General features: G+C 34.6%; 1 protein-coding gene across 1 annotated transcript in view; it reads right to left on the reverse strand.

Annotated features, from left to right (window-relative positions):
- Slc4a7 (solute carrier family 4, sodium bicarbonate cotransporter, member 7) overlaps positions 1 to 14,939 on the reverse strand; it is a gene marked incomplete at its 5' end in the record, with an annotated part of 67,976 nt that overhangs the window by 4,771 nt on the left and 48,266 nt on the right. The window contains 7 exon segments of the mRNA XM_013515625.1: positions 1,403 to 1,510; positions 4,489 to 4,586; positions 5,627 to 5,758; positions 10,002 to 10,175; positions 11,560 to 11,628; positions 12,669 to 12,920; positions 13,087 to 13,248. Of these exon segments, the coding sequence (XP_013371079.1) occupies positions 1,403 to 1,510; positions 4,489 to 4,586; positions 5,627 to 5,758; positions 10,002 to 10,175; positions 11,560 to 11,628; positions 12,669 to 12,920; positions 13,087 to 13,248 (995 nt within the window).

Consider the following 14,939-nt stretch of genomic DNA (forward strand, 5'->3'; position numbering starts at 1 on the left):
GATTTTGAAAAACATTTTCAGAGCAGTACTGTTTGCTGCTTTCTTTAGACAAATTGAATGAAACAGCTCCTAATGATTTTTTTTTTTTGTCAAAACGACATTGCAAAGACATTCTCCTTACTCTCCTGTCATCTGGAATTAGAAGGGCAACTCGAATGAAAGGTAAAAAGGTCTTTATTTTTATCATAACTATGTAACACCTTGGGCCACAAGTATGAAACCCAGTAATTAACATTAAAGAGATCAGTGAGGTTCTGGCAGTATGATCAGAAGGACAAAGAACTTAACTGGAAAGCTTTACAAGGCAGTCTACACTGGGAATCCCAGCACTCAGGAGGTAGGTGTATCGTGGGTTTGAACCCAGGCCGGGCCACTTAGTACAACCCTGTCGCTGTACAGCAAACAACAACTCTACAGACTGCAAACAGGAAATACTACCTTGCGTTCTGGTTAGAAGAACAGAACTCCAGAAACAATGGTAGAAAAGTAAAACATATTGTGACAGGTATTAAGTAGAAAAAAGGTTCTATAGGTAGATGGGGGGAAAAGCTAATTAATTATTATTACCAGACAGAGTTCAGAAAGACAGCAATTAACATTAGCTATATGACTATCTGCTGCTGGGGAAGGTCGTGATCTGAAGTTCAAGCAAAATATTATCATACCCAGCATAGCATCTGATACAAAGTAAACCTAAGACACTAGTTGAGTATGAATGACATGGTGTCATTTATACATTCGCACACATACTCTGACATGGTGTCTCAGAGACCTGAGAATTACAGTTCTAAAGATTATCAAATACAATTCCACGGTCTCAGCCCTGTAGTGAGGGCAAAGGAAGAAAAACATGTAAGGAAAGGGTTATATGACTTTTAATACTTGGTTCATTATAATGGTCATTATATTAATGAATTTAATTTCTTCCAAATATCCTCAGGAAAAGCATTTACCTTACCTGAAAAAATGACACATGAAAGCCAAGCCAAGTGAAACAAATCAAAACATAAGGAAAACAACTGGTTTTTGTTTTTCTTGGACCAGCAAAATGCATGACTTAGTGTTCAATTAGAGTATTTATTTAGTCCCTAGTAATTATCTTTCTTTGCATGTTTTTTAAACTTTTATACATCTATTTTACGCTGTTATATGAAATTTCCTTTTTAATAGAAACAGCTTAAATTGTTTTCTAAAATATACAACTATGTAAATTTTAAAATTATACAACAGAATCATTACTAGTATCTGATCAGTTAATAGTAAAATGATAGACAAAAGGAAGAAGTGAGGGAGAAAGGCAGTAAGTAAAATACGAATTGGGTAAGTTAAGTGTGATGACTTTACTGCGTAGCTCTGTAGGAAACTGGCAATAAGTAGACAATGCATGAACAGTTATAACTACCTCATGTTAGATCTGGTTACTTTGGCATTCTCAGTATTCATGGAAAGTGCCTTCCACTGTGCAGTTTTGGCCATTTCATCTGATATGTTAACCACTGAGGGATCAACACTGAGGAACAAATACACTTTATGGTTAGTATTCAGTACCTGCAAAGCATTAATACTGTCATATTTATATCTACACAATTATTTGCATTCATCAACAGAAAATTGAGAAAACCCTTGTCATGCACTTAAATCAAGGTCCACCAAGATATCAAAATCTTGGAGTTCATTTGTAAAGCCCTCATGGAGAGAATTACATCTTCATTTAAAATTAAAACTAAGCATGAAATTAAATTAGTGAGTTTTGACTGGCATGGTGGCACATGCCTATAATCTCAGCACCTTAGAGGTTGAGGCAGGACTGCCACAAGGTCAAGGCCAGCCTGGGCTCCAGAGTGAATTCAAGTCCAGCCTGGACTACATAGCAAGATCCTGTCTCAAACAAACAAATAAACCAAGTAGCAAGATTTATTTATGGAAATTTGATTTAGAATTCGATTTGGGATTTCAGCAGTACTTCAGCAATACTCCAGTAATAATGCCCTCTGGTCATCTTGGCTATATTATTACTGACATAATATAAAAGATATACTAATATGTTTATATAACAGTATCAATTAGAAAACTTTCCTAATTGGCCCAAATTTCAGTCTCAAATAAATATCCACAGTATGTGAGAAAAAATTATAATCCTAACTACTTGCAAGGCTGAGGTAGGACAGTGCATTAACATAACAAAAGAAAGAAAAGAAAAAACAACAAAATCCTTGTTGTTCAGTTTTTATAAGTCATTCAAAAAAAAAACAATGACACTTTGCAACTGAGAACAAAGTGCCGAAAATACTTAAAAGGATAATACTAGAAAAGCTTTATAAGTCTCATTTTGGCTGTCACTCACATTTTTAGCATCAATGTGTTATTTTATCCATTATCAAAATTGAAAGATACACTGTCCACTTATTATAAAGGATAAATGTAACAATTCTAGGTGTATATGAATTACTGCAAAAATGAATTAAAGATCCCAAATCCAATAATAATGATGTCCATAAATAGTTAATTTAGGGCTCCAGGTTATCAGTCTCAAGTATATGGAAGTACTGTAAGGTTAACAGAAATATCTTCAAGCCATTTCTTCTTCACTAAAAGAAAAACATTTCATGCAAACAAGCTCCATAAACAATGTCAAATTAGATGATGTTAAATTAACAATGTGACAGTGGCTAGGTTACGAGTGGTTAAACAGGTGTACTAGCTTTATTGACACTTTAAGTCAGAATGTTGCTTAGCTTTTAAGATCACAGAGAAGTGTGACAGGGTCACAGGAGAGTCTCAACACACAAGTTTACCATGGCAGGGCCATGCAGCCTGCAGCTTTTCCTGCCTGCAGTAAACCTTTACTCACTTGGCTATCAACTCCAAATAACTGAAGAGAAGAATTCCAAATGAAGTTTCTAAATTTCTATCCTCCTCTAAATAAGAATTTTCCCATTTGAAGAAATTAACACCCTTTTTTGAATACAGTATATGTTTATTTTATCTCAAAATTAAACTAGCTGAAAAGAGTTTGCCTGCATTATATGAATTGTTTTCATATTTTAGAGAGCTTTACATTTTCCACATGCTTTCATATAATATCTCAGTTGATCTTCAGGGCAAATAATCCAAAGATATTTAAGAAGAAAAGTTCTGGCAAAAAAAATAGGTAAGCTGTTTTTTGGCGTTCTTGATGCTGCAACTTTAAGAAAAGCAACATTAACAATGACCATCATTTTTTAAAAAAAGGAAAAACTAAGATATTCTTTTTGTTATGTATCAGACAATATAAATTCCATTTGAATTGTGAAGTTCTTCTACAGTCACACTGAAAAAATGATAGAGCAGGGTAGAAATTAAGTGACGAGTAACCTTAAGAAACTGTCACCATTGCAGCAATTTCTATAATCTTTTTAGAGGTACAATCAATGAAATTCACATAACACACATTTATAAAACCTGGCAAAGAGGTGTATCCTAACTGGATAAATTAAAAATGCTACACTTAGCACTGAATTTAAAGTGTATGTAAAGCTATACTTTCACAGATCATTTCTATAGTTTGTAAAGTGTAGGAAGACTGAAGGGAAAATTATGAAAAATGAACATAGAATAATATCAACAGTAGAAACTAATAGCAAGAAGTACAGAGGACAATTACTTGCTTAATTCACTTATCACAGCTAACCTACATGTACTAAGACCAAATGTGACTATAAAAACTATAAAAAATAAGGATGAAAAGTGATTGAAACAAGTTAGTTAAATACAACACCAATGAACTTTTTCCAACTGGTCAGAGAAGGAAGTTATATATTGTGCAACTAAATTCTCAACTCTAAAAAGCTAATCAGAAATGGAAGTGTGCAGAAACACAAGCCAAAGTATATACAAATAATACAGGTGTTTAATCTTTTAAACTACAAAAATGCATTTTCCCAAACTCTATCACCAAAATAATATATGATGAACTATAAATGAAAGCCACTCATAATTTCCCATAATATGCACCTTGACTGTCAATAATGAAGTTACACCTTTGGAAATGAGGAGAGCTATTGAGCCTCTGCACAGGTACACACTGGAAGGTTATCAGAAAATGAACTCAATGTTCATTTTCCAGCACACACTAAGCCTAGCCATCCTGAAGACAGGAAAGGAGAAGAAGTACTATTCTGACCAGAAAAATGGACAGAGCCATTCTGAAACTTGTACACGGGCTTTAACCTTCCTTCTGACAAGTAAATCATGTTGGCTTGGCACAACAGTTTGTTTAAGGCTCTCATGTAGCTCTAGTTTTTCTCATTCTTGCTAGAACCTGGGCTGAAAAGGACCAAGGAACTTCCTTTTCCAACTGTGTGAAGCTCCCCTTCAGTTCATACACCAGACATAGGCTTTTGTCATCTTTTAAAAACAGAAATCACTAGTTTAAACCATGATATGACTTATTCCTGTACTTGACATAGGTATGAAATATTGTTTTAAGAAAGTAAACTTTTATCCCACCTATATTTGAGGGCCTTAACTGGGATCTGCAAGAGGCTTCCCCCTTCAAACGGGAGGTGGACAGTGTCGTCATCCTCTTGAAGCATTCGTTCAGCTTCCTGTAGAAGATATTAACAAATGTTAATATGAATTTACATATTAACTTTAATAAAAACAAGTATTGGGAGCCTCATAGCCCTAATATCAGTAAGAATTTTTGCCAAAAATAAAAAGAATCAGTAATTTTTCAGCCTCTAAAAATGTGTATCTTTATCTTTGATTTTCAAACAATATTGTGTATGAGAAAATTAAGTATAGCACTACAATCAATAAAATCACTTATACTACATATTTAGTCTGACTTTCCTTAAGTGATAGCAGTGTATGAATTAAGAATAAAAAAATGATTCAGAATGAAGCATTCATGTACGTAAGTCTACAAGTTAACTAGTGGTAATACATAACAGTCAACATAAAGACCACACTTTCGCTGGAAATGTTTGCGGTCCCAGCTCCTTGGCAGGCTAAAGTGAAGAACCCCTTGAGTCCACCAGTTCCAGACCAGCCAAGGTAACAGCAAAACGCCATCTCAAATTGAAAAAAACCCAAAGCTTTAGCCAAACTCAGGACCTTGCACTTACCAGGCAGACATTGTGCTGCTGAGCTATATCCCCGGCCCCACTATACATTTTTTAAAAAACAGCTATATACTTAAAACTCCTTTTACTGGTACGTACACCAGATTATTAAAATGTATGCTAAAATTAATGCAGTTAACATACTTACAGTTAAATCAGACAATGACACAGAATTATTTGGCACTACTAATATTTTAAAACTACTAAACCCTCTAATTCTTCTACTGTTAAATACACACAGTATGTAACTTTCCAAAAATTCTTGTGTTAGAGACACACAAGGGCAAGACTGTGAAATGAGAAAGAGGTAGTATTTAAGACAAGTTACCTAGTATCTCCCTGCCTCAGTTTCCTTTTTGTAAAACAGAAAAACAGTATCTAAACCTTGTTGAGCTTCTTATGAGGATTAAGGGAACTCAGTCAATAAATTGGTTATATAATAGTTCCTGTTATACATACATTAAATAAGAGAATATTAAATAAAAGAATATTAAAAAAAATTAAAATTCTTCTCTTTTTACCTCTTTCTCTTTTTTCTTTTTGTCATCTTCTTTCTTTTTCTTACTTTCTGGCATAAGATCATCAAGCCAACTGAGTTCTCTCTTTGTGAAACACAGGTCCATCAGCTTGCGCACAAAAACCAATGCAAGAACCTTCAAAAGTGAGGAGAAGGAATATTAAGCAACATATAAATTATATCACTTGAAAAGTATTTATTAAATCTTATAAATAATGGGAAAATCATGTATTTTGCTTAAAAATTATTTTATTCGTTATCTTATTGCAAAGAAACTGAGTCACCTATTTACCTTTTCGAATTGCTTTTAAAAATAGCTACAAAGGAAGAAAAAAGGAAACTGAATTTTTTAATCTTCTCTTTGCTTTCTGCGTAATACTGTAAGACAACATGTTAAATATGGTGAATATATTAAACTTTAAAAAAGACATCCTACCAGTTTATACAAAAAGCTTTTGAGCAGTGCATTAGATCACCTGTTTCCAGCATTAGGTTTCAATCTCATGTGTGAAAAAGGCATTAATCTGTTTTTCCTCTGCAGCCACTGAGAATGAGCCTGTTTTCAAATACTGATTAGCTGTTTGGATTTCCTCTTCTGTTAACCTGCTGTTTCCTAACATTTCGCTTCTCTTTTTTTTTCTATTGGGTTTTAGGATTTTTTTCGGTTTACTTTATTAAGTTCATGTGTGTTATGGTTGAAACATTGTGTCAACTTGGGGAGTCTAGAGGTTTGGCTAAGTGACTTAGCAGGAAGCCAAGATACTTTGTATACATCCTGAGCCTATGGAAGAGGAGGGCATGGAGATTATGTGAGAGCTACACCCCCTTAGGTGGGGGTAGCCTGTTTACAAAGTAAGACATGAAAAAAGAAGCTGCTTGCTGCCATTCCTCCAGTTTTGCTCTGGCTGTTTGCTGTTCAGCTGCCATTCCCCCCTTTGCTCTTGTTGCTTTGCTACCTTTTGCCTCAGAGCCAGCCAAGTATGGACTGAAACCTCCACAAACTGTAAGCGAAATAAACCTTTCCTTCCTTCATTTTGGGCGTTGGGTATTTTGTCTCAGCAACGAGAGAAAAGTAACCAAGACAATGTGTATAGTACAGAATGCTTACATTTCTCGTGCAGAGTGGCACAAAACACGTCCCAATTCCTTTTCTTCATCTTTCACCTCTCTCCTTTATCCCCTTCCTTCCATCTCTTGATCCCCTTCCTCCTTGAGAAGGACCTATCTCCCTACTTCCTGTAATCTATTATTTTACTCTTTATTTTTACTCTGGGTTTTTCATATACGAGAAGCAAGGTAATATTTAAGCTTGAGTGTCTGTTAATAATATGGGCTCAAGATGCATCCATTTTCTTACAAATCACTCAAATTTATCTTTCTTTATGGTGGAGTAGTGCTCCATGGTGTATAAATACCACATTTTCATTACACATTCATCTGTCAATGGACATACACGCAACTTCTAAGATTTAGCTACCATGAACTATGCTGCTATAAATATGGGTTCGCATATATTTCTGTAATATAAGGTCTTTAACTCTTTCCAGAGGATACCAGAGAATAGCTGAGTCAAATGGAATTTCTAGTTTTAATTTTTGGAGGGAACTCCATACTGATATCCACATAGGCTCTACTAGTTTACATTCCCAACAATAGTTTATAAGGCTTCTTTTTACCCCTCAAGCCTCTGCAGCATTTGTTACTATGATTTCTTGATGACGACCATTCTTTCTCAGTGTTGTTTTAACTTATACTTCTCTAATATCCAGTGATGTCGAGCATTTCTTCATATACTTATTGACTATCTGTACTTGTGTGAAGGGTCTATTCATTTCACCTGCCCATTTTTTGATTTTTGTGTCCCAACTTGTAAATTTGCCTTATGTTACAAATATTTTTCATAAAAATTCATAAAAAAATCCAAAATATTGGATGTTTTAATCTTCTCTTTGCTTTGTGCACAATACTATAAAACATGTTAAATACATTTAAATACTTTTAAAAAGGCATCCTACCAGTTCACACAGTTCACAGTATGATTTTTACTATGTATAATATCTTTTGTATGTAGAAAAAACATTTAACGATCTTGTAGTCAAGAATATATACCTTTTGTTTACAGTTGGGTTTCACCTGTCTTCTTTGAAAAGTTACTTACACTCACTGGATTATACAAATATTCTTCTCAATTTCCTACTAAAACTTTATTTTACCCTTTAAATCCTGAACCCATTTACAATTTCTCCCTGAACACGGTGTGAGATGGGGAGTACGAGCTTTTGTACACTTCCCAGTGTACACAGTTAGCTTTTCCAACACCACATACTAAAACTGCCCGGAGAAATGACACCATCTTCAAAATGCTCTTTAAATAATTTAAATATATCCATGTGATAGAACTGCCATATACTCAGATAAATTTCTGGATTCATTAGTCTGTTTTCCAATCTGTCTGTCTCTTGTTATGCCATTTCCATACCGTATTGGCTATACTGACTTGACAGCAATTTTTAAAGACCTCATTATCCAAAAATATGGTCCCAACAGAACAGGCAAAGCTCCCCACCCCACTCTACAATTCTAATTATCTTTGTTTTGTTACTTTATGACATATACTATATCCTTATTCTTTTTAAATATACAATTTACATACAATAAAATAGAAAAACCATGTGAACAGTTGGATGCTGTAACAATTATATATCCATGTAACCCACACTGACAATACTGAACATTTTTACAATCTATATTGTTATGAGTCTGGCATTTTTCTCTATAAACTTTAAAACTGTTTATCTAGTTCACAATGATACCACGCCCCTATATCTCAATACATATATTAACTCTAATAAAATTCATGCTTAGAACTGTATTACATTTATAAACTACCTTCAGAAAACTGAAATAACGAGCAGCATGGCATATCTGTTGGTTCAGGTCTTATTTTATGTTGTTTACTACTGCTAAAGTTGAATTTTTTACCCCATTAAAGGCAAGTTGAAGTTGAGCGTGGTGGTGCATGGCTATAATCTCAGCACTCTGGGAGGCTGAGGCAGGAGTTCAAGCTCAGCTTGGGCAATTTAGTGAGACCCTGTCTCAAAAAGGGATAGGGATACAGCTCAGTGCAAGGGCCTGAGGTCTGATTGTCAGTACTGCAAAAACAAGACAAGTTGAAGCCCTAACTCACAATATCTCAAAATATGTTATTTGGAAATAAGGTTCATACAGATGTAACTAAGAAAATGTCATACTGGGGAAGAGTGGGTTCTTAATACAGTATGAACTGTTCCCTTATAAAATGTCTTGCCAAGTGGAGACACTGGAATTAATGCAGCTGCAAGCCAAGGAATGCCAAGAACAGCAGCAGCCCACTGCAAGCTACAGATGAAGCACGATGCCTCCACAGGTTTCAGAAGGAGCGTAGACCCGGTCACACTTTGATTTCAGACTTCTAGCTTCCAGAATTGCAAGGCAATACATTTTTGTTGTTTTAAACCATGCCCTAAGAAACTAGTATTACATACTTTTTTCTTTAAAATTTCTATTTAAATTTTATTTTAGTTAATTCTTAAATACTTCATGATTTTTGATCACTACTATGAAAAATATTTTTTCCCATTTTCTAGCATTACTGCAGAAGTAGACAATCTACTAATTTCCATGTCTTCTGGCATCCATCTCCCCTAACACTATTCTAAATAACTCTACCAAGGGTTTTCAGTCTCTTTGATTTTAACTAAGGGTTAAAAGGTACACAATCACATTTTCAAGAAATATGCTAATAATTATTTTGATGCCAGAATCATTAGCTACTTTTATAATGAATTAGACTATCTTATTAAAATTATTTATAGTCTTTATAATTTTTTTAACTTCTAGCTTGGTCAATTTGTAAAAAAGGCATAATGAAATAATCAAAGAACTATGTTGTTTTGGTTGCTTTATTTTTGAATTTGGCATTATATTTGTTCCATAAATGTTATAAATTTTTAAATTCTTTAAAAATACAAAACAGAACTCTAGGGACGGGAGTGTAACTCAGTGGTACAGTGCTCGCCTAGCATGTATGAAGCCCTGAGTTTGACTACTAGCACCACAGCAAATGAAAAGGAAAAATGAAGTAAAACAAAACAAAAGAAACTAGAGCTCTTACAGCCCAAGGCTAAAGAGTTAAAGAAATCTAGAAAATGACACGAAAATTCAGATTGGAAAAGATTTGGTTTACAGCTGCAAAGAGGTAATCTAGATCCTTAAATACCTAAGACACTTAAAATGGTCTATTCTTTTTCTCAAGATCAATTATAAATTTAAGAGGAATTACTATGAAACTATACAATCATATTATTCAGTGATGACCAAATAAATCTGAAAAGACTTACCATCATGGGAAAAACTACTGCAGCAGCTGAAGCTTTTATCACCCACAATAGAACAAGACAGGTAAGCTGAATGACTGTGAAAATGTGGACCTTCCAGAGAGGTACATAGCGGAGGTAGATAAGATCAGGCTGATGCTTAGCAGGCATTCCAAATAATTTTATACGGTCAAAAAACTAGATGGAAGAGAAACAAAACAAAAAAGAAAGTTTTCAACTACCATTTCCAGTGATCAGAAATGAAATTGTACTCAAACTGAGGGTTCTACATGCTAAATTTAAACTGCAACTTCCTTGATATGTTCTAATAGTACAGGAGACTGTTGTAGAAAGAATCTCTGGATCTGAACAGAGAAAACTCAGCTTCAACTACTGAAATTAACTAGAAAACCCAACACAAAATGTTTTTATAGGAAGGACAAAACATTTACATGAAGTCAAATGTACAAGTCACTTAATCTGTCTGAACCTGTTTTCTAATATGTACAACTATATGAGTAACAATCTGAATGACTTCTAAGGTACTCTCCAAGCCTAACAGTACAGGTTCTATGAAGATAACTGGAAGTCACAATCTCCAATTCTTCATTCATTGAAAAGGAAACCCTGAGCAAATTTCTTGCTTCCTTGTGCTTTAATTTTCTCATTTATAAGCTGGAAATAGAATCAGCCCTACCAATCTCACAAAACTGCTATAAAAACCAAGTGAGATATATGAGAACATTCCTTGACTAATAAAGAGCAGAGATCCTGGGCTAAACTTAAAAAAAAAGCTGCCTTCAAAAAATCCTGCAGCCACCAGGACACCAGCTGGCAGCTGTAGACAACATCCTTTCCTGAGAAAAAGAGGTCAAGAGAGCCTGCCTGTGCTGACCCAAACATTTCCCACTAATATCTGTACTAATCTTAGTTTCACCAGGATCTTTTCAGGAAGCAGCAGAAGATAAGACAGAGTAGTGAAATAATTGGGTTCTGGCCTTGCCCCATTGTTTACTTACCTAATAACCTTTGGAAGCCCCTCTACCTGTTTCCTGGTTTACAAAATTAAGGTTTCTTTCCTCTTTCTCAACCACCATTTTGAGCATCCCAGAAAAAAATTATGTCCTAAGCCTTCTAAATCATATTGTGCCATACAAACTAAAGGCAATACCATTGTTAAACTAACATCTTCTTTTTGAAGTTTTTGATAAACTGACTTTAAACTCTGGTGAAAAAAAGTACTGAAATTGGTGTTCTATGCGTTACAAGTAGCACTTTTCTCCCTTTCCACTTCTTTTGATCTGCCTCATACTGTGACACTCTGTCCTGAGAGTTAGAGGGGTTTTTGTTGTTGGCTTTAGTTAAAAGTAGGTGAGGGCCACATCAGCTCACAATCTCAATTCTTAGAGGGGAGGCACAGTTAGCAACAATTACTTGGCAATATGGATCTCCAGTTACTAGTTTAGAGAAAACACTGTCCTTCAAGGGTGGAGAAAAAGTCACTACCATCATAAAAACAATTTCCACGTATTTAAAGTAATTTTAAGTTTTTCTACAAAACCATTAAACATTTAAGACTTGCCTGGATTCCTTTTAATGAGGAAACTCCCATATAAAGGAAAACACCATACAGAACAGGCATCGGAATAAACTGTAAGTAAAATTACCACAATTAATATTAAAACAATACTACTAGACACAATATTACTCAATATGCTACTAAAACACAGTAACAAGTACACAGAAATATAAATTTAGTGACAGAATTAAAAAGTCTTTACTGAGGAAGGTTCAATCAATTAATATTTCTATACCTAAAAAAATGCTAAGAACCATAAACTCCTTGAAAAACTGTTCATCTTCTACATGTTCCTTCCCAAAAGGGGAGTATATTCAATGGCTAAAAGAATAGGAACTGCCGTCAGATTACTTTGTTTAAAAACCTAGTTCACTTTTTAAACAAAAAAACATTTTCATGCTTGAGTTTCTATAGCAGACAGCTATGACAATTACATTATTATAAAAAAAAAAGTCAAAAAAGCACTTGCAACACTAAAAATCACTGACAAGACATTAGGAATTACAATTATGGTCAATACCTCCTATAAGGCCAACACCGTACAGTAGTATTTACTAAATACTATAATTGAACTCCACCTCTAAAATAAAGGCCTTACTACTCTCAAAGTTATGGAAATCCTAAACCACCTATCTAAGACACACCAAGGCACTCTAAAGTAAAGCCTGGCTATTCACAGGCCCCTCAATTTTCTCAAAACCACAATCATCTCTCTGACCAAAATGAGAGGCCTGTAAGGGAAAAAAAGACTCAACAACACGAAGGAAAACTATACCTACCGCACCACACCAAACTGACCTAGATGCTTTTCTAAGAACTTTGGGAAAATAAAGAAGTAACTTATGAAGAAAAGGAAATATATTTTTAAAATCTAGCCAGGTATGGTGATGCACACTTGTGGTCCCAGTAATTGGGAGGCTGGGGCAGGAAGGTTGCCATGAGTTTGAGGTCAGCCTGGGCTACACAGTGAGTTTAAGGCCAGCCTGAACTACAGAGTAAAATAAAAATGATTTTAGATCTTTAAGTTAATTTTAATGTTTAATTTTCATGCAAGTAAATATAAATGCTATGATAAATGAGATTTTAAAGCACTGCAATGAAAAGATTTTTACCTTTAGTACTGATGTCATGAACACAGAGAGGCCCATTAGAATAAAAATCATTAGTCCTGTAACCCGCTGTTCACGAATTCCCAAAAACTTGGGTTGTTCCCCTGGAGCAGAGCACTCAGATTCAACTTTTAAGCTGTTGACATGACTTATTGACAACACCGTTGCAGCCACAAACCATGGAAGTCCCATGACAGAGCAAACTCCCAACATGACACCAACCATCAGCAAGTCAAGGTGATAGCCAGCCCCTTTCTGAAAAGTAAAATGAACACAAATATTTCCAAGACTAACCAGGGCAAAATTCTATGTTAATTATAAAAAGGGAAGAAACTGATTTTCACCTTACATCTTTTATTCCAATTATGAAAACTCAAGCTCTGAAGAAATCACAATGTTTGACACAAAATTTAAAAATTACCTTCAATTTGTGTTCCTTTCTGTTTATGATTACAGCTGTAATCTGCTGATCCATGAAGATGAGAATGGTACAAAGCAGAGCTGGAATAGCAGCTATCAGTAAGGTCCACCAAGGATTATCTCCCAATGGGCTTATGATCCAGCCCCTATTTGGATCAGTAGGCTGTTAAAAAATAAAGAAAAAAATTTAAGTTTTATTCTTCTATTGCACTAAATTTCCACAGCATAGAGTGAGACTATAAGAACTCAATTAAATCTAGCTGAATTATCCGCAAAGACAGCATGCCTCCTATCACCTGACTTAGGCACTCTTTGCGGGTGCTTCCCTTCTCCATTGAACCTGGAATAACCTTATAACTTTAATCCATAGAATAGAGCCAAAGTGACATTGTGTGGCTTCCAAGTGCTGACCTCAAGAAATCCTATAGCTTCTGGAATCGTGAGAAGATTATGCTATTGAGTAAGCCTAGATAAGCTTTCTTGGGAACATAATACAATGGACATAACGTAATATGGTGAGGAAGGACGGGGAAGGAAACCAGTACCACCCCAGCTACTTCAATCATCTGAGCTGAGTCCCCAGAAATGTGGATGAAGCCATAGTATTCCAAGAAGCTACTAGATGTCACACAGCCATATGAAGGTCTCACAAGATCGAAAAAGCCAGCTAGTCCCACTCCCAATTGGCACAAAATCACCAACAAATAAAAGCTGTCGTTCGGCGACTACATTTCTAGGAGTTTTGTTATGCAGGAGCAAGACTGAATCAGAGTGTCATTCAACATGGTCCGTTGCACTTCATAATCCACACACCAGATCAACTTTTAAATTAAACTGCTTTAGAGATCCTAGATACTAGTGATCTTGCCAGGGTTGGTATTAAATAGAAAGTAGCTATGAGGACATTATTTTCCCAAAGTAACTGACAAAAATCTGGTACCTTATCAGATACTAATAGACTTTGATGCTGTAACATAAAACTTACTTTTATAGCCAAAAATTTTAAAAGATCACAAGAAAGTACTTTTGCAGAATAGTAAATGTATTTCAAAGTAAACCTATGTTTTTATTACCTATACTCACATACTTACCTATAATTGTTTAAGATACTGAATGTTAGCACAAAAGAGGAATACTTTCAAAGTTCAAGTACTCCCACCTTCTCACAAATATATATTAAAACTGCTCCACATTTGACAATGTATAAGAATAAAAATATTTCATTTATACAATGTATTTATTTTTGTGTTCCATAATTTGGTTCCCCAATTATATTTTATGCATCCTAAAATTAGTCTGCTCTGAAAGTTGCATCAATAAACAAATAATAAGCATATATTTAAGAAAACCAGTAAGATACTTGGACTAGGATTACAGCAGATACATCAATATTTTAAACCACTATTAAAATTACCATTCTCCTATTCATATGTTCTTATAAGTGAAAGTAAATACAAGTCATTTCTTAATGACTCCAAATCTCTGGGGTGCAATGTCTATGGTAGAGGTGGCGAACCTATGGCATGTGTGCTGCAGTGAGCTGTTTATATCACTGAAAGCTCTAAAAGGTTTGCCATCACTGGTCTGTGGTTTTAAACAGAAGTCTCCAAACTCGTTTTATTGTAAACCCTTAGTGACAAAAAAATAAAAATAATAAAATTAAAATTATAAACTCAAATGATCTATACTTTATATATTACCTTGGTTATCAATAGAGTAAATATTCTAAAGTTTTATTTTGTATTAAAATACACATAGTTTATAAATATGTTGATGGGTCATTTTTAATCCGTGTATCCTACTTTGGAGACCACTGGTTTCAATGATGATACTTTTTATGCCAATTAAAGATAA

The sequence above is a fragment of the Chinchilla lanigera genome, unplaced genomic scaffold (genome assembly GCF_000276665.1).
Source record: "Chinchilla lanigera isolate Chin_1 unplaced genomic scaffold, ChiLan1.0 scaffold00029, whole genome shotgun sequence".
NCBI classification, from domain to species: Eukaryota; Metazoa; Chordata; class Mammalia; order Rodentia; family Chinchillidae; genus Chinchilla; species Chinchilla lanigera.